The following is a 19,252-nucleotide window of genomic DNA, read 5'->3' on the forward strand; positions in this document are numbered from 1 at the left end:
GCCTTGCCTTGCCCTGCCCTGCCCTGCCCTGCCTTGCCTTACCCTGCCCTGCCCTGCCTTGCCTTGCCTTGCCTTGCCCTGCCCTGCCATGCCCTGCCTTGTCTTACCCTGCCTTGCCCTGCCCTGCCCTGCCTTGCCTTACCCTGCCCTGGCCTGCCCTGCCCTGCCCTGCCTTGCCTTGCCTTGCCCTGCCCTGCCCTGCCCTACCGTGCCGTGCCTTGCCTTACCCTGCCCTGCCCTACCGTGCCGTGCCTTGCCTTGCCCTGCCCTGCCCTGCCTTGCCTTACCCTGCCCTGCCCTGCCCTGCCCTGCCCTGCCCTGCCCTGCCCTGCCTTGCCTTGCCTTGCCTTGCCCTGCCCTGCCCTGCCCTACCGTGCCGTGCCTTGCCTTGCCCTGCCCTGCCCTGCCCTGCCTTGCCTTGCCCTGCCCTGCCCTGCCCTTCCCTGCCCTGCCCTGCCCTGCCGTGCCGTGCCGTGCCGTGCCTTGCCTTGCCCTGCCCTGCCCTGCCTTGCCTTGCCTTGCCCTGCCCTGCCCTGCCGTGCCTTGCCTTGCCCTGCCCTGCCCTGCCCTGCCCTGCCCTGCCCTGCCCTGCCTTGCCTTGCCCTGCCCTGCCCTGCCCTGCCCTACCGTGCCGTGCCTTGCCTTGTCCTGCCCTGCCCTGCCTTGCCTTGCCTTGCCTTGCCTTGCCTTGCCCTGCCCTGCCCTGCCCTGCCTTGCCTTACCTTGCCCTGCCCTGCCCTGCCCTGCCCTGCCCTGCCTTGCCTTGCCTTGCCTTGTCTTGCGTTCTGGGGAGTGTGTTTCACACAGAAATTTGGCGGTTTCCCAGTGAAGGGCCAACAGGGCCAAGCCAGAAGAATCCTGGTGGCAGAAGCCAAAGGCGAGGAGTTCAAATTCAACCAGGCCTTCCTGACTCTGAACGCCGAGAATGCTACCAACACTCCAGTTGAGACGGACATCGTGGGTGAGTTTTTATTACGGGTGGGGTGTGGGTTTGGGTGAGTGTGCTGGGGGTGGAGGTGGGGGTGCGGCTTCTTATACGTGTGTGTGTGGGGGGGTGGTGGTGGTGGTGGTGGTGTTGGGAGGGAGGTTTGGAGTTGTGCGCGCGACCTCCCATCTGCCATTGGGGTGTCTTCGATTTGATTTTATGTCCATTCAGTTAATTCAGTATCCGCTCTAATGTATTCATTTGCAATAAGCACACCAATGGTGTTGTTAGTGCTCTGTCCAGAATTTCTATTTCTTTTCTTTTAATTACGTACAAGAAAAACGATGACATGCCGTCCTTAAAGCCAAACAAGCGTTCAGGCAACTAACTGGGATGATCCAATTTACTGTTTTGAATTTGGAGCCTCAATGAAATAAAACGTTGATAATACGGAAATACGGCTTAATCGGGAAGACTTAAAACTTATCATTGGTATAAGTGAATCTCTCTTTCTTTCTTTCTTTTTTTTATTTTTATTATTATTTTTTTACTATGTTTATTCCAAATTTGATATTGACACAGTATTTCGAGAGAAAATGAATTTCTTAATTGGAGTTTACCATGGACACACAGACAGACAGACAGTCGGATACATAGACAACTGAACAAAGTAAGAGCTGTCTGATGAACAGTTTCTTCACTGCAGTGGAAATTAATTTACATCTTAGTCCTTTGTGAAAATCTATGACTGACAGACCAGGAGACATAGTTTGCCTTTAGGAACCACCCCAACGCCAACTGTCCTAAACCTATCTTGACCGTGAGAGTTGGGAATGTAAACTTGGGTAAGACACTCTCCATAAAAATCAAATTCTAGCCCAGATTGTCAAGACAGCAGTTGCCTCCTCTGCTGTTCTGATGGTCATAGTCGGACAGAACTATCATACAGCCAGCAGGTCATTGAACTCAACTGTACCATTCCCTCCCTCCCCCACCACCCCACCCCTGCACCACCTCCCTCCCGCACCCCTCCCCCCCCCCCCCCCTTTTCCAGGTCAAATCCCAGAGTGGCTGGAGGGATCTTTATACCGGAGCGGGCCGGGAATCTTCAAGATCGGAGACAATGTCATGAAGCATCTGTTCGACGGCTTCTGCGTCCTTCACCGCTTCCACGTGACCCGAGGGGGCAAGAAGGTCACCTACACCTCGCGCGTCCTTGACACTGACACCTACGTGAAGTCGGTCAAGGCCAACCGGCTGGTGGCCTCGCAGTTCGGGACGTACCAAGCTCCTGACCCGTGTAAAGGCATCTTGGGGAGGTGGGCGTTTGTTTCCTCAGGCTTCGTTGGTGTTGGTGTTGGTGTTGTGGTGGTGGTAGTGATTATCATCGTCCTCGTCCTTATGAATATCGTCGTCGTCATCGTCATTATCGTCACCAACACTAGGATAATGTTCATCTCCATCATCTTCATCTGTTTCTCCTTTTTCAACGTCTCCGACGTAATCATCATCATCATTGTAATGCATTCTCTCCACTAGTGGATGAAAAACAAGGGCAGGTAAGAACTAAACAATCCTTCCACTATTTGAACAATTATTTTCCAAAACACTAGAAAAGAAAATGTAAACAGAAATCCCTTGAAATGCTGCACGTGGGGGGTGGGGGTGGGGGTTATTTGAATCCTCTTTGTGGGAGAGAGCCAGTTGCATGCCTGATATGGCTGCAGTTTCGTTTCCTATGGACTCCTCGGATATATCGGCACCGGAAGTAAGCAATCATGGCACGTGATCCCAGAGACACCAGACGTAGTTCAGTGGTGTTCTCAGTCATAGCGGGGAAAATCCACAATCCACTGACTTCCTAAAACAGCAGATGGAGGATTAAGTACAGAATTACGGGGTGAAAATATATCATATACACTTTTGGTTTCTCAATGAGGCGTCACTGCGTTTGGACAAATGCATATATACTACGTCGCATCTGCTTGGCAGATGCCTAACCAGCAGCACATCCCGACGCGCTTAGTCAGGCTTGGAGGGCGCGCACATTTTTATGTAAATGTTTATGTACCTATCAGAGTGGATTTCTTCTACATAATTTTACCAGAGGACACCTCTCTCGTTGCCATGGGTTCTTTTGCAGTGTGCCAAGTGTGTGCTGCACACGGGACCTCGGTCTACCGTCTCATCTGAATATCTAGAAGCTCAATTTGATTTTTCAGTCAAACTTGGGAGTAAGGGCGAAGGCGGGATTCCAGTTCATATTTTCACGGACATTGTATTTGCAGATGAGAGCCTTAACCATCCTACCATCTTCTTTCTCTGTCTATGGATAGATAGATAGATGTGTGTGTGTGTGTGTGTGTGTGTGTGTGTGTGTGTGTGTGTGTGTGTGTGTGTGTGTGTGTGTGTGTCCCACAGACTGATGACGTTCTTCAAGCCCAAGGACCCCGAGGAACTGACGGACAACGTGGCGGTGAACATCGTGCCACATGGGGACAGGCTGTACGCCTTGACAGAGACACCTTGGCTCGTGCACGTCCACCCCGAGACCTTGCTCAAGGAAGGCAGGGTTAGTCTGCTTCACTGCATGGCTGTAGTAGTAGTAGTAGTGGTGGTGGTGGTGGTGGTGGTGGTGGTGGTTCTTGGTTTGTATGAGTCCATTCTCAGACCTTGCTCAAGAAAAGCGGGGTCAGTCTGCTTCAGTTCCATGTCTTTTGTCCTATAAGATTAAGTATAAGTCCACATTTAATCGGAGTACCTTACATAATTTTGTATTACATAAAAAAAATTGTTCCTTTTACTGTGTGTAACTTACATGTCTTTTATTCTATGGAACTGAGTTTAAGCACACGTCTTTTGTCTCACTCTAACGTAACGTATATATCTTTTGTCTTATAAGCTTGAATTTAAGTCCCCTTTAACGTGTGTGACTTACATGTTTTTTGTCTCATAAAGTCGAGTTTTAGTCCACTTTAACGTGTGTAACTTTATGTCTGTTGTTTCATAAAACTGAGTTAGTCCCATTTAACTTTAACTTACGTCTTTTGTATCACAATTTGAGTTTAAGTCCCCTTTAACGTGTGTAACTTACACATAAGTTTTCTCATAAAATTGAGTTTACGTCCCATTTAACGTGTATAAATTACATGCCCTTTGTGTCATTAAGTTGAATTTTAGTCCCCTTTAATGTGTGTAATTTACACGTCTGTTTAACAGAAATGACTTTAAGTCCCCTTTCACGCGTGAAACTCGTGATGTATTTTATGCCATCAAACTGGGTATAAAAACTGAATCTTAAACCCCTCTAAAGTGAGTATCCTGTACGTCGTTTTGTCTAATAAAAATTTTGGTTCAGAAATCGATATTTTAGGTCCCCTGACCGACACATGACCACTCTGTTTATTATGTCCGGACAGGAGAATCTGACCGACAGGATCGCTGTGCACATGTCCACGGCACACCCCCACTTTGACCCGGAGGGCAACATGTACAACCTGGGTACCGCCCTCAACCCTCCCCACAACTACAACATCGTCAGGATTCCGCCTCCCCTCGCTGACAGCCCTGGTGAGAGAGAGAGAGAGCTGGGAGAGAGAGAGAGAGAGAGAGAGAGAGAAGTGGGAGGGGGGCAAGACAAGACAAGACAAGACAAAATTCTTTATTTCGAGGATAATAGATAAGCACTGGTGTGCTTTTTTTTTCATCCAGTCCCCGCCCTGAATAGGGTCTACATTACACAATGCTAAATAAAATGAAAACAAGCATGGTGTTAGTAGAAATACATAACAGAGGAGAAAATCAACAAAATTGTCAAAACAACAACAACGAAACACACACACACACACACGCACTGACTTACTCATTCACTCACTCACACATGGCATACAGGCACAAGCATGGTGTTAGTAAAATGCACAAGAAACAAGAAAGGCAAGGCCTTTATGACTCACTTGTGATACCCTTTAAAAAAATCCAAGCTTTTTATGTATTGAGTATAATGCATTTACTGTTATATTTATATTTTTTGTATTATCTAAACTTGGCACTTTGATCTGATATTCGACCCAACCAAAGATCTATCATTAACATCATTTTTTGTTCAAACAGGAACTTCTTTTGCTAAGCGTGGAAGTTTTATTTATTGCAAACGTTTTGGTGTAGGCAGTAAAACAAGGGAAATTACTCTGCTGGGGAACTTAGTTTGCTTTAAACTGATTTTTCTCATCTTAAACATTACATTTTGAAATTATACTCAATACATAAAAAGCTTGCATTTAAAAAAAAAAGTGCATCACAAGTGAGTCTTGAAGGCCTTGCCTCTCTTGTTTCAAAATGTAATGTTTAAGATGAGAAAGATCAGTTTAAAGCAAATTAACTCCACTAGCATTACATAGTAATTTCCCTTTTTTCTAACTGCACCAAAACGTTTGCAAAATAAATGAAGCTTCCATGCTTAGCAAAAGAAGTTCCTGTTTGAGCCAAAAATGATAATAATGACTGCTCTAGCTGTTGGGTCAGAATATCAGATCAAAGTGCCAAGTTTAGAGAATACAAAAAACATAAATATAACAGTAAATGCAGTTTGCATATAATTAGGCTTCATTCTTTATTTTTTTGTGCCCATCCCAGAAGCGCAATATTGTTTTAAACAAGATGACTGGAAAGAACTGAATTTTTCCTATTTTTATGCCAAATTTGGTGTCAACTGACAAAGTAGTTGCAGAGAAAATGTCAATGTTAAAGTTTACTACGGCCACACAGACACACAGACACACACACACACACACACACACACACACAGAGAGACAACCGAACACCGGGTTAAAACATAGACTCACTTTGTTTACACAAGTGAGTCAAAAAAAGGAACAAAATGAAAGAAACACACACACACAACACACACCACACAACACACACACAGACACAACACACACAGACACAACACACACCACACAACACACACACACAACACACACACACACTAACACACACACACACACACACAACACACACCACACAACACACACCACACAACAGACCAGAATGAGGGATGAAGGGCGGGGGAGGTTCTCCGTCAACCATACACATTAGACAAACAGTATCATTAAAATAAACCACCAATCAGACGCTCAAGCAGTCGCTGGTGCCGAGCTGCTGGCTTCGCTGACGTCACGCTGGAAGTTCTCCATTGGCTACAACCACAGCTTCGGCATGTCACGTGACCATTTCGTCATCCTGGAGCAGCCAATCACAATGGGAAGTTTCAAGTTCCTTACGAGGGACTGGCGAAAGGCGGCCACCTACGAGAACTTCAAGAAACACCCTAAGGAAGAGGTAAAGATGTTTATTAGTTAGTTAGTTAGCTGTGTGATTGATTGATTGATTCATTAATTTATATTAATTAATTAATTAATTAATTTATGTATGTATGTATGTATGTATGTATGTATGTATGTATGTATGTATGAATGTATGTATTTGTATATTCATTCATTCATTTACTTACCATCTACGACAACCATAGGAATCACCCAGAGAAGATGTACATTTAATCAATCAATCAGTCAATTAATTGATTAATTAATCGAATTATTACCAATTAATTAACATTAATCAATCAATCGATCTTTTTTTTTTAAATAGAAAGAAGGGTTTAATGAACACATAGATGAATATGTGATGGGATCACATTAACCACTTATTCATTCATTGATGTTTTTAGTGCAGGAACTGCTTTTTTTCATAAAGAATTTGAAATGATAAATTTGTGGCAGTGTTTTTTGTGTGTATCTTAATGTGCATGTTGTAATGTTTTACTGTGTAATGAATCAAGCTGCTGTGTTTTATCATTACTTTCGTGGTTTTTGTTCAGCTTAACTAGTTTACTTTTTTCACTTCTTGGTTTCAACCTTCTTCATCTTTATAATTATGTGTGTGTCAAACTCTGCTAAGGGCTGTGAGATTGTGTTGTTTGAGTGACGAGATTTTGGATGTACACGTAAATTTCCAATCGGATTAAAAAAAAAAAAGTGTGGTGTTATGTGGGGTTCTGTTGTATCGTATAGTATCGTATTGTATCGTATCGTATTGTATTGGATCGGATCGTATCGTATCTTATCGTATTATATCGGATTCTCCTCCAAACAGCTGGTCTTTCGCGTCATCCGGCGTTCAGACAACCGAGAGGTCAGCGCCAAGTACCGCGCGGAGGCGGCCTTCACCTTCCACTTCGTCAACTGTTTCGAGGACCAGAGTCAGCTGGTGGTGGACTTCACAGGTTACAGAGACCTGGACGTTATCGACGAACTGTACCTGCGCAACCTGGACCGCGAGGGTTACGCGAGGTCCACGGCCCACTTCCGGAGATACGTGCTGCCGCTGTCTGTGGACCAGGTGAGCTCGTTATTGTGTTAGTCCCCTTTAATTCACGTGTGTAACTTATGTGGATTTTATTTCATGAAATTGAGTTTAGGTCCCCTTTAAAGTGTGTTTATCTATTTAAAAAAAAAAAACACGAATTTAAGTCCCCTTTAACGTGTGTAACTTGCGTGTCTTTTCACATAAAGTGTGTAACTCACATGGCTTTTATTTCATGAAATTGAATTTGAGTCCCCTTTAACGTGTGTTACTTACATGTCTGATATCATAAAATTGAGTTTAAGTCCCCTTTAACGTGTGTTACTTGCATGTCTTATCTCATCAAATTGAGTTTAGGTCCCATTTAATGTGTGTTACTTGCATGTCTTATCTCATCAAATTGAGTTTAGGTCCCCTTTAACGTGTGTTGCACATCTTACCTCATAAAATTGAGTTTAGGTCCCCTTTAACGTGTGTTACTTGCATGTCTTGTCTCAATAATTGAGTTTAGGTCCCATTTAACGTGTGTAAGTTACATGTATTTTATCTATGAGAAAAATGAGTATAAGTCCTCTTGAATGTGTGTAAATTATATGGCTTTTATTTCATGAAATTGAGTTTCAGTCCCTTTTGACCTGTGTTACTGACATGTCTTTTGTCATTCAATTGATTATAGCTCCCTGTTCACCTGTGTAACTTACATGATTTTTAATTGATAAAATTGAGTATAAATCTCCTGTATCGTGTGCAACTTTCTTTCTTTTTTTTATTTTTTTTAATCTTTTTTTATTTTATAAATCTCATAAAATATGGTTTAAATCCCATTTAACGTGTGTTTAAGTCACGTGTTTTTCATCTAATAAAACTGTGTTTAAGTCCCCTTTAACGTGTGTAACTTACATAGATTTTTTTTGTCTCATAGAATTGGGTTTAAGTCCCATTTAACAAACAAACAAACATTTTGATCAGAACAATGTGTATAACTTACACGCATTTGATGTCACGACGCTGTGATGCGCGTGCGCGCGTGTGTGTGCTGGCAGGTGGAGGATGGGGTCAACCTGGTGACCTTGACCTACACCAAGGCCACCGCTGTCAAGAGAAGAGACGGTACCATATTTCTGACCCCTGATTACATCATTGAAGGTACATGACGTCACTTTGACGTCACTTTGCGGGTTTACGTATGAAAAGATGTGCGCGTCTATATATAAATGCTGTGTGTGTGTGTTTTGTGAGGCGACAACTGTTTGTGTTGTGAGTGGGAAGACTTTGGCCTAACTTGTGTGTGTGTGTGTGTGTGTGTGTGTGTGCGTGCTTGCGTGTGTGTGTGCGTGCGTGTGTGTGTGTGTGTGTGTGCGTTCGCGCGAGCGCGCGCGTGTGTGTGTGTGTACATGTGTGCGTGCGTGCGTGTGTGTGTGTGTGTCTGTGTGTCTGTGTGTCTCTGTATGTCTATGTTTGTGTATGTGTGTGTGCGTGCGTGCGTGCCTATGTATGTTTGTGTGTGCGAGCGTGCATACGAGCGTATGTGTGTGTGCGTATGCATGTATAGATATATATATATATATATATACATATATGTGTGTGTGTGTGTGATAGCTAGAGACAGACAGGCAGCCACACAGACAGCAGTATAGACAGCCAGACAGCCAGAATGTGGACAGACCATACATGTGAACCGTGTGTTCCACAGGAGGGGTGGTGATGGAACTGCCCAGGATCAACTATAAGAAAGTGAACGCCCAGAAATACCGATATGTTTACGGAACCCGTATTTTTGCTGACAACCCCAAGGTATGCTTCAATTCCAGTTTCAAAGAAGTGTGTGTACGAGCGCGCGCGTGTGTGTGTGTGTAATCATATCTAATATGTTATAAATATAATCATGAGAAGACGTTAGCTGAAAATACTACAACTGCTGCTGCTGTCTTTGACGGCTCAACATCAGCTGCCTTCAACATACGGAGTGGAGTGAAACAGGGTTGCGTCCTGGCTCCCACACTGTTTGGAATCTTCTTTGCTGTGATGCTGAAACACGCATTTGGTCCTCCAGCTGAAGGTATCTACCTCCGAACCAGGACAGGTGGAAAGCTCTTCAACCTCTCCAGACTAAGAGCCAAGACTAAAGTCCAGCTGAGGTGCCTGCGTGACTTCCTCTTTGCAGACGACGCAGCAGTAACCGCCCACTCAGCCGAGGACCTACAGCAGTCATGACTTGCTTCAGCGATGCCTGCCTAGACTTCGGGCTTACCGTTAGCTTGAAGAAAACACAGGTCATGGGACAAGATGTGGACTCTCCCCCAGCCATCAGCATCAATGACCATGAACTTGATGTCGTCCACGACTTCGTTTATCTGGGCCCAGCTATATTAGACACCCTCTCACTTGACGCAGAGCTCAACAGGCGCTTCAGAAAGGCAGCTACCACCATGACCAGACTGACAAAGAAAGCATGGAACAACAGCAAGCTGACTGAGCACACAAAGATCGAGATCTACAGAGCCTGCGTCGTGAGCACCCTCCTGTAAGGCAGCGAGTCCTGGACTTTACGTGCCCGACAAGAGCGAAAGCTCAATGCTTTTCACATGCGTAGCCTCCGACGTATTCTGAACATCACCTGGCAGGACAAGGTCCCAAACAACACTGTCCTGGAAAGAGCTGGATGCACCAACATGTACACGCTGCTGAAACAGAGACGTATGCGCTGGCTCGGTCATGTCGTGCGCATGGACGACGGACGGATCCCTAAAGACCTCCTCTACGGAGAACTTGTGCAGGGAAAACGTCCCACAGGCAGACCACAGCTGCCATTCAAAAACGTGTGCAAGAGGGACCTAAAAGCCTTGAACACCGACCAGAACAACTGGGAAGCAACAGCCCTTGAACGGTCAGCCTGGAGACAGACTGTGCAGAAAGGTCTTTCCAAGTTCGAAGAGACACTCGCTCAGCAGCATGAGGAAAAGAGAATGAGAAGAAAGGCTGCAGCCCAGGCAGACAGACCAGCGTCAGACTTCATCTGTGCCCTCTGCCACAGGGACTGTCATTCCCGCGTCGGACTGGCCAGCCACACCCGACGCTGTACCAGAATAAACACCTAGAGCGCAACTCCATAGTCTTCCGAGACTGAAGGATGCCTACATCAGCTGCTGCTGTCACAAGTACTAGATATACTGCCACAACTATTACTACTACTACTACTACTACTACTACTAACTTCATTTCGTTTCGATTTCCCGGCCTTGTCTTTTCTATACTGTTTTTATTTGCTTTTGTATCTATCTATCTATCTATCTATCTATCTATCTATCTATCTATCTATCTATCTATCTCATTTTAGTTCCTTTGCTGATATTTTTATTTATTTGCTTATTTACCATAATTTATGTATTTATTTGTTTGGTTATTTGTTTATTTATTTCGTTGTGTCGGATATTTACATGTTATTCATTTATCTATTTACTTATTTATTAATCTATTCGGCTGATTTGGAGCCGTACGATAAGCGTTGTATAGACGCACGTCCTGATTTTTTTTTTATATCATTATCATTGTTGGTAGAAGTAGTACAAGCAGTAGTAGTAGTAGCAGCAGCAGTAACAGCAATAGTAGTAGTAGTAGTAGTAGTAGTAGTAGTAGTAGCAGCAGCAGTGGTAATAGCAGCAACAGTATCATTGTTGTAGCTGTATTATCAATAGAAATCATTTACAGCTTAGTCTTTTGTGAAGGACTATGGCTTTCAAACTAGGAGGCAAATTTGCACTGGCTCTTAGCGCTGCAGCCTTGTGGGCCAGTTGGCCTTTGGGAACCATCCCCAACGCCGACTGTCCTGAAACCCTCTTGGCCGAGAGAGTGTGGATGTAACTTGGGCAAGACACTCTCCACCATAATCGAATTCTAGCCCAGATAGTCGGGACAGCAGTTACCTCCTCTGCTGTTGTAATGGTCATAGTCGGACACGACTGACTATCATATATATATATTGTTATCATTATTCCCTTTCTCTCTCCATCACACAACAGCTGGTGAAGTTGGACCTGGAAGAGAAGAAGGAGTATTCCTGGGTGCCAGAGGACGGCTGGTTCACTGGGGAGCCTGTCTTTGTGGCCAGCCCTGGGGCGACACGGGAGGACCAAGGTGATACAATGAGCAGGAAAGGCAGGAAGGAAAGAAAAAAGGAAGGAAGGAAGGAAGGGAGGAAATAAGGGAGGGAGGGAAGGAAGGAAGGAAGGAAGGGAGGGGGGAAGGAAAGAAGGAAGAAAGGAAGGGAGGGAGGAAGGAAAGAAGGAAGGAAGGAAGGGAGGAAGGGAGGGAGGAAGGAAGGAATGGAGGGAGGGAGGAAGGTAGGAAGGAAGGGAGGGAGGAAGGTAGGAAGGAAGGGAGGGAGGAAGGAAAGAAGGAAGGAAGGGAGTGAGGAAGGAAGGAATGGAGGGAGGGAGGAAAGAAGGAAGGAAGGGAGTGAGGAAGGAAGGAATGGAGGGAGTGAGGAAAGAAGGAAGGAAGGGAGGGAGGAAAGAAGGAAGAAAGGAAGGGAGGAAGGAAGGAATGGAGGGAGGGAGGAAGGTAGGAAGGAAGGGAGGGAGGAAGGAAAGAAGGAAGGAAGGGAGGGAGGAAAGAAGGAAGGAAGGGAGGGAGGAAGGGAGGAAGGAAGGAAGGAAGGAAGGGAGGAAATAAGGGAGGAAGGAGGGAAGGAAGGAAGGGAGGGAGGAAGAAAGAAAGGAAGGGAGGAAGGAATGGAGGGAGGAAGGAAAGAAGGGAGGAAGAAAGGCAGGGAGGAAGGAATGGAGGGAGGAAGGAAGGAAGGAAGGAAGGAAGGAATGGAGGGAGGAAGAAAGAAAGGAAGGGAGGAAGGAATGGAGGGAGGAAGAAAGAAAGGAAGGGAGGAAGAAAGGGAGGGAGGAAGAAAGAAAGGAAGGGAGGAAGAAAGGGAGGGAGGAAGAAAGAAAGGAAGGGAGGAAGGAATGGAGGGAGGAAGGAAGGAAAGAAGGGAGGAAGGAAGGGAAGAAGGAAGGAAAGAAGGAAAGAAGGAAGGAAGGAAGGAAAGAAGGAAGGAAGGAAGGAAGTCTACCTATCTATCTACCTATCTACCTATCTATCTATCTATCTATCTATCTATCTATCAATCTGATAATACGCACATTAAAGATCCTGTAATCCATGTCAGCGTTCGGTGGGTTATGGAAACAATAATGTACACAGCATGCACACTCCCGAAAACGGAGTATGGCTGCCTACATGGCGGGATAAGTATACAAAACGGTCATACACATAAACTGTTGCATATCCGTCTGGTAGTGGGTGTGTGTGCCTGAAATATAATTGAATGACAGAGGAAACGAATGATGAGCGCCAAATGGCAGCCGTCAGTCGGCTCTACCCAGGTAGGTAGCCTCTTGTGCAAATCATCCTGGGCTTGTTTAGTGCATTGAGTTTGGGTTCCGACCGAGGATAGGCGATGTATAAGTATCTATATAATTCATTCGTTCATTCAAGGATGTAACTGTCTTCGTAGTTAGCCCTGGGGAAACACGACACGACCGAGGTAAAGCAGTGAGCGTGGAAGGAAGGAAGGAAGGATGGAAGGAAGGATGGAAGGAAGAAAGGAAGGAAGGAAGGAAGGATGGATGGAAGGAAGGAGGAACGAACGAAGGAAGGAAGGAAGGAAGGAAGGAAGGAAGGAAGGAAGAAAGGAAGGATGGAAGGATGGATGGAAGGAAGGAAGGAAGGAAGGAAGGAAGGAAGGAAGGAAGGAAGGAAGGATGTTACTGTCCTTGTGGCCAGCTCTGGGAGGATCCAGGCAACTAACGTCACATGGAAGGGATGAACAGGGAAGAAAGGGAGGAAGACAGAATGATGGAATGAAAAAAAAAAAGGAAGGAAGGAAGAAAGTAACTCTGTGTGTGTGTGTGTGTGTGTGTGTGTGTGTGTGTGTGTGTGTAATGATGGATACTTGTGTGTGTGTGTGTGTGTTCGTGCGTGTGCCTCTGTTTGTGTGTGCGTTTTCTTCTGTGTGTGTGTGTGTGTGTGTGTGTGTGTGTGTGTGTGTGTGTTTTCTTTTCTCTCTGTGTGTGTGTGCGCCTCTTTCTGTGTGTGTGTGTGTGTGTGTGTGTGTGTGTGTGTGCGTGTGTGCGTCCGTGTGTGTGTGTGTGTGTGTGTGTATGTGTGTCCCACCGTGCAGGTGTGGTTCTGTCACCTGTGCTGGCCACCCGGGAGGGCCTGAGGTCTTTCCTGGTCATTCTGGACGCTGCCTCCTTCCGGGAGCTGGCACGTGCAGTCGCTCCACAAGGGGTCAGGATGCCCGTGACCTTCCACGGGAGTTACGTGCCGCCTGGAGACAGCCACGAGTAGAGGCTGTGCACCGGATGTTGTTTTTTATTTTAATACTTTTTTTTTTTTACTTCTACTACTGTTAACTGTACCAGTTGAAGACAGTTTTGGTCACCAAAATGTCTGTGTGTTTTCACTGTTGTGTCTTGTCTTTTCACTGTTGTGGGGGTCAAGATGTCCGTGACCTTCCACGAGTTACATTTTATACAAATTTTTGTGTCCTTTATTTTCTTTTCCCTTTTTTTATTTTTATTTTTTATTTCATTTCATTTTATTGTATTTTATTTTACTTACTGTACGCAGTTTTTGTCCCCAAAAATGCCTGTGTCCTTTCACTGTTGTGTCTTTTAACTGTGTCTTTTCACTGATGTGTCTTTTCACTGTGTCTTTTCACTGTGTCTTTTCACTGTGTCTTTTCACTGTTGTGTCTTTTCACTGTTGTGTCTTTTCACTGTTGTGTCTTTTCACTGTTGTGTCTTGTCTTTTCACTGTGTCTTTTCACTGTTGTGTCTTTTCACTGTTGTGTCTTTTCACTGTTGTGTCTTGTCTTTTCACTGTGTCTTTTCACTGTTGTGTCTTTTCACTGTGTCTTTTCACTGTTGTGTCTTGTCTTTTCACTGTTGTGTCTTTTCACTGTTGTGTCTTTTCACTGTTGTGTCTTTTCACTGTTGTGTCTTGTCTTTTCACTGTTGTGTCTTTTCACTGTTGTGTCTTTTCACTGTTGTGTCTTTTCACTGTTATGTCTTTTCACTGTTGTGTCTTGTCTTTTCACTGTTGTGTCTTGTCTTTTCACTGTTGTGTCTTGTCTTTTCACTGTGTCTTTTCACTGTTGTGTCTTGTCTTTTCACTGTTGTGTCTTGTTTTTTCACTGTGTCTTTTCACTGTTGTGTCTTGTCTTTTCACTGCTGTGTCTTGTCTTTTCACTGCTGTGTCTTGTTTTTTCACTGTGTCTTTTCACTGTTGTGTCTTGTCTTTTCACTGCTGTGTCTTGTCTTTTCACTGTTGTGTCTTGTTTTTTCACTGTGTCTTTTCACTGTTGTGTCTTGTTTTTTAACTGTGTCTTTTCACTGTTGTGGGGGTCAAGATGTCCGTGTTTGTGTCTTTTCTGGTTTTTGGTTTTTATTGTACCAGCTGAAGGCGTGTTTTTTCCCCTCAAATGTTAGTGTCTTTTCGGGCAGCTCTCCCCAGGGAGAGCGCGTCGCTACACTACAGCGCCACCATTTTTCTTTTGTTGCATTTTTTCCTGCGTGCAGTTTGATTTGTTTTTCTTATAGAAGTGGATTTTTTCTACAGAATTTTGCCAGGAACACCCTTTTGTTGCCGTGGGTTCTTTTACGTGCGCTAAGTGCATGCTGCACACGGGACCTCGGTTTATCACTCCACTTATCTATGGTTTCTCCTCTGCAACAGGAAATCTTTTACAGCAGTCTTTTGTGGAGGACTATGACTCTTAAACTAGGAGGCAAAATTGCACCGGCTCTTAGTGCTGCAGCCTTGGGGACTAGTTGACCTTTGGGAACCATCCCAACGCTGACTGTCCTAAAACCCTCTTGGGCAAGACACTCTCCACTATGATCAAATTCTAGCCCAGATAGTCGGAACAGCAGTTGCCTCCTCTGCTGTTCAGCACAGAGGCAAAAAATGACTGTGGGGTGGTGTTTATTTATTTATGTTTTATAATCTATTTCTATATTATCTTTTACACACAAATGTGTGTGCCTCTTGTGTCTCTTGTCTTTTTGACTGCACCAGCAAAAATATTTTGTCCCAAAATGTTAGTATTTCACAGCGGCATGAAATAAACTGAGTGGTGTTTTTGTTTCACACAAATGTTTGTGTTAACCCCCCCCCCCCCGCCCTCCCCCCTCCCCCCCAAAAAATCCCCCAAAACAACAACAACAACAAAACAACTGAACCAGTTGGACATCTTTATATTGCAAATGTTTTCATTTTTTGTTTTGTTTTTCTGGTTAGTTACCGACAATGGCAAGAAACAGATTGTGGACATTTTGTGTGTGTGTGTGTGTGTGTGTGTGTGTTTGTTACACGCCAATATTTCTGCTTTTTGACTGTTTGCAAATTATCGAACACACAGCCAGTGGAAATAGGAGAGGAATGTTGATTTTGTCCCTAAATGGTTCGGTCTTTTTTTTGTTCTTTCACCTTAGAAGTGATACAAAGCAGGAAGATACAAAGTGGAACAGTGTCCCTCATTCGTCAGTGTCTTTTCACTGTGGGTTTAGAAGTGATTGCACAGTGGAACGAAATGAAACGAAAACTTTTACACAAAAGAAACGTCTGATGTGTTTCGTTTTCATATCATGTGTGTGTGTGTGTGTGTGTGTGTGTGTGTGTGTGTGTGTGTGTGTGTGTGTGTGTGTGTGTGTGTGTGATATTTTGCGTGTATGTGATTATATGTATGTATATATGCATGTATGTATGTGTGTGTTCGGTACATGTATATATATATATATATATATATATATATATATATATATATATATATATATATATATATGCATATATCTGTATACATCCATCTATCTATCAAATTATATATTTATGCATGTGTGTGTGTGTGTGTGTGTGTGTGTGTGTGTGTGTGTGTGTGTGTGTGTGTGTGTGTGTGTGTGTGTGTGTGTGCGCGCACGTGTGTGTGTGTGTGTGTGTGTGTGTGTGCGTGTGCTGAAAGGAATGTGCAAACTGAGCGGAACCCATTCAAAGGACGATGACTGTAGGGAGACGCGTCACACAGAGAGTGAGAAGAAAGAGGGGGGGAGGGGGGACATACACCCCTACCCACACACACACACACACACACACACACACACACACAACACGATCGCGCGCGCACAAACACACACACACACACACACGAACACACACACACACACACACACACACACGGTCGCACACACACACATAATTATACGTACACACACACATACACACACACACACACACACACACACACACACACACACACACGCACACGATCACACACACACACACACACACACATAATTATACATATATACACACGCGCACACACACACATACACACACGCACGCATGCACACACATATGCACACACTCGCACACACACTCACACATATGATCACACACACACACACACACACACACATGATCGCACACACACAAACATAATTATACATATATGCACACACGCACACACTTACACACATACACACACGCACGCATGCACACACACATACACACACTCGCACACACAAACATACACACACACACACACACACAAACACACACGCGATCAAAAGCAGCAGTCGCACGCCAACCCAAGCAGAGCGAAATTAGGTCACGGGAGGCATGCAATTTACAGTGATTCACGTGCAAATTCTGAAAGTGCTCACTGTGCTTTTGCCAGCTCTTTGTTCCCCAAAACCTTTCTCTCTTTGAACAGCGTCTTCACTCAGACTGGCTTTTTGGGGGCGAGGGTTAAAAAACAACAGCACTGGACAACTCACTCAGGTCAGTTGAACACACGTCTGGTAAAGTCCCAAGTTTAGCATCCTGAATTATCGCATCTTTTTAAATTTTTGAGCAAGTATGAAACGGTATCACCATTAGTTGATGTTGTAACCCATTTTTAGGTGGATTTCGACTCTTTATTTTGGGCGTTATTTGACTCAGTTTCAATGCCGATTCAGTCACTTTACTAACATGCCAGCATCTTGCTTTTTTTTTCCGTTTTTTTGTCCCACAAAAATTGGTGCAATGATTTAGGATGCAGAAATTGGACATTACCTTTTATTTCGTGGATACCTTATTTATTTTTTACAAAGTCTGCGTCACGAATTCAGCAAGTGTAGTTGAGGCGATAGTAGGGTCGATGTGGAGTGATGGCCTAGAGGTAACGCGTCCGCCTAGGAAGCGAGAGAATCTGAGCGCGCTGGTTCGAATCACAGTTCAGCCGCCGATATTTTCTCCACCTCCACTAGACCTTGAGTGGTGGTCTGGACGCTAGTCATTCGGATGAGACGATAAACCGAGGTCCCGTGTGCAGCATGCACTTAGCGCACGTAAAAGAACCCACGACAACAAAACGGTTGTTCCTGGCAAAATGCTGTAGAAAAATCCACTTCGATAGGAAAAAGAAATTAAAAAAAAGTGCACGCAGGAAAAAATGCAAAAAAATGGGTGGCGGTGTAGTGTAGCGACGCGCTCTCCCTGGGGAGAGCAGCCCGAATTTCACACAGAGAAATCTGTTGTGATAAAAAGAAATACAAATACAAATGTACAACTCAAGGCAACACGTTTTACAACTGTCCATCAGTTTCAGCTTCTCAGGGAGACGTCACTGCGTTCGGACAAATCCATACACGCCACACCACATAGGTTAGGCAGATGCCTGGCCAAGAGCGTAACAAACCCAACGCGCTTTGTCAGGCCTTGAGTGAATGCAAAAATAAATATTTTTGTACCTATCAGAGGGCTCAGTAACTGTGCAGCATCGTTCGCAAATATTTACGTAAAAATATCCTATGGTCTATTTGCAAACGACGCTATTTTGCAGATTCCTGTCAAAACTGACGTTCTGATCTGTCACCAATATGCTTTCTTGAATTCTCCCAGCACTGGTAATGCGCATTCAACATACCCGATCAAATCAACTATTTCAAGCTTCCCTTGATTTTGGGATTTTGAGAGCACATTTGTAACCTTGGTCGGCAGTGGTGCGCGAAGAGAAGAGCGCGGAAATAGCCAGAAATAGCTGATGTTTGACTGGTTCTTGGAAATGGATATTCATAAATGTATTAGAAAAAGGTCAGAGAAAACGTAAAATTGTGAAATGCACCCGTTAAGAACGCTTGGAAGTGGTGCGGTATACGAATCGTTCGCAATTTCATGCTGTTCGCAATTACGCCTACCTACCCTACAAAGCACTACGCTACACTACATTATGCTACACTACAATGCAATGCAATGCAACAGCCTGACAAAGCGTGTTGGGTTATGCTGCTGGTCAGGTTAGCAGATGTGGTACAGCACATATGGATTTTTCCGAACGCAGCAACACCTCTTTGAGTAACTGAACAACACCACACAACACCACAACACAACACAGCACGAAACACATTTTTGAAAGTCGTGATCGACTATGACCAGAACAGCAGGGGAGGCAATCGCTGTCCCAATTAAAATTTTGGGCTTGAATTTGATTATAGTAGAGAGTGTCTTCACTCTCTCGGCCAAGAGGGTTATAGGACAGTCGGCGTTGGGATGGTTCCCAAAGGCCAACTAGCCCCCAAAGCTGCATCACTAAGAGCCAGTGCAACCTTGCTTCCTAGTTTGAGAGTCATAGTCCTTGGCAAAAGACTAAGCTGTAAATGACTTCCCACTGAAAAGGAGAAACCATTAGAAATACAGCTCTGACTTTGCTGTTGGCCCAGTTGTAAACTTATGCAACACAGTGCAATGCAACACAATACATGCAACGCAATACAATACAATGTCTGTTGAGATAATACAAGTGATTGTGATTCAGCTGTACAGGTCCCGTCCTGAGGTGTAGGAAGGGACGACATGAGAACCCCCCTCTCACCCCTCGCCCCCACCCCCGTCTCCATCGCACCTCGGATGTGACGAGAGCAAAGGACAGCG

General features: G+C 44.7%; 1 protein-coding gene across 1 annotated transcript in view; it reads left to right on the top strand.

The window, feature by feature from the left end:
* The window catches only part of LOC143301935 (retinal Mueller cells isomerohydrolase-like), a 17,084-nt gene extending 3,085 nt beyond the window's left edge, over positions 1-13,999 (top strand). The window contains exons 2-11 of the mRNA XM_076616390.1: positions 827-961; positions 1,980-2,244; positions 3,347-3,497; positions 4,345-4,495; positions 6,054-6,262; positions 7,076-7,321; positions 8,329-8,431; positions 8,979-9,079; positions 11,305-11,419; positions 13,461-13,999. Of these exons, the coding sequence (XP_076472505.1) occupies positions 827-961; positions 1,980-2,244; positions 3,347-3,497; positions 4,345-4,495; positions 6,054-6,262; positions 7,076-7,321; positions 8,329-8,431; positions 8,979-9,079; positions 11,305-11,419; positions 13,461-13,630 (1,646 nt within the window). The 3' untranslated portion in view covers positions 13,631-13,999. The remainder of the gene's footprint in view (positions 1-826; positions 962-1,979; positions 2,245-3,346; positions 3,498-4,344; positions 4,496-6,053; positions 6,263-7,075; positions 7,322-8,328; positions 8,432-8,978; positions 9,080-11,304; positions 11,420-13,460) is intronic.
* The last annotated feature ends 5,253 nt before the right edge of the window (positions 14,000-19,252 follow it).

Source organism: Babylonia areolata, chromosome 28 (assembly GCF_041734735.1).
Source record: "Babylonia areolata isolate BAREFJ2019XMU chromosome 28, ASM4173473v1, whole genome shotgun sequence".
Taxonomy (NCBI): domain Eukaryota; kingdom Metazoa; phylum Mollusca; class Gastropoda; order Neogastropoda; family Buccinidae; genus Babylonia; species Babylonia areolata.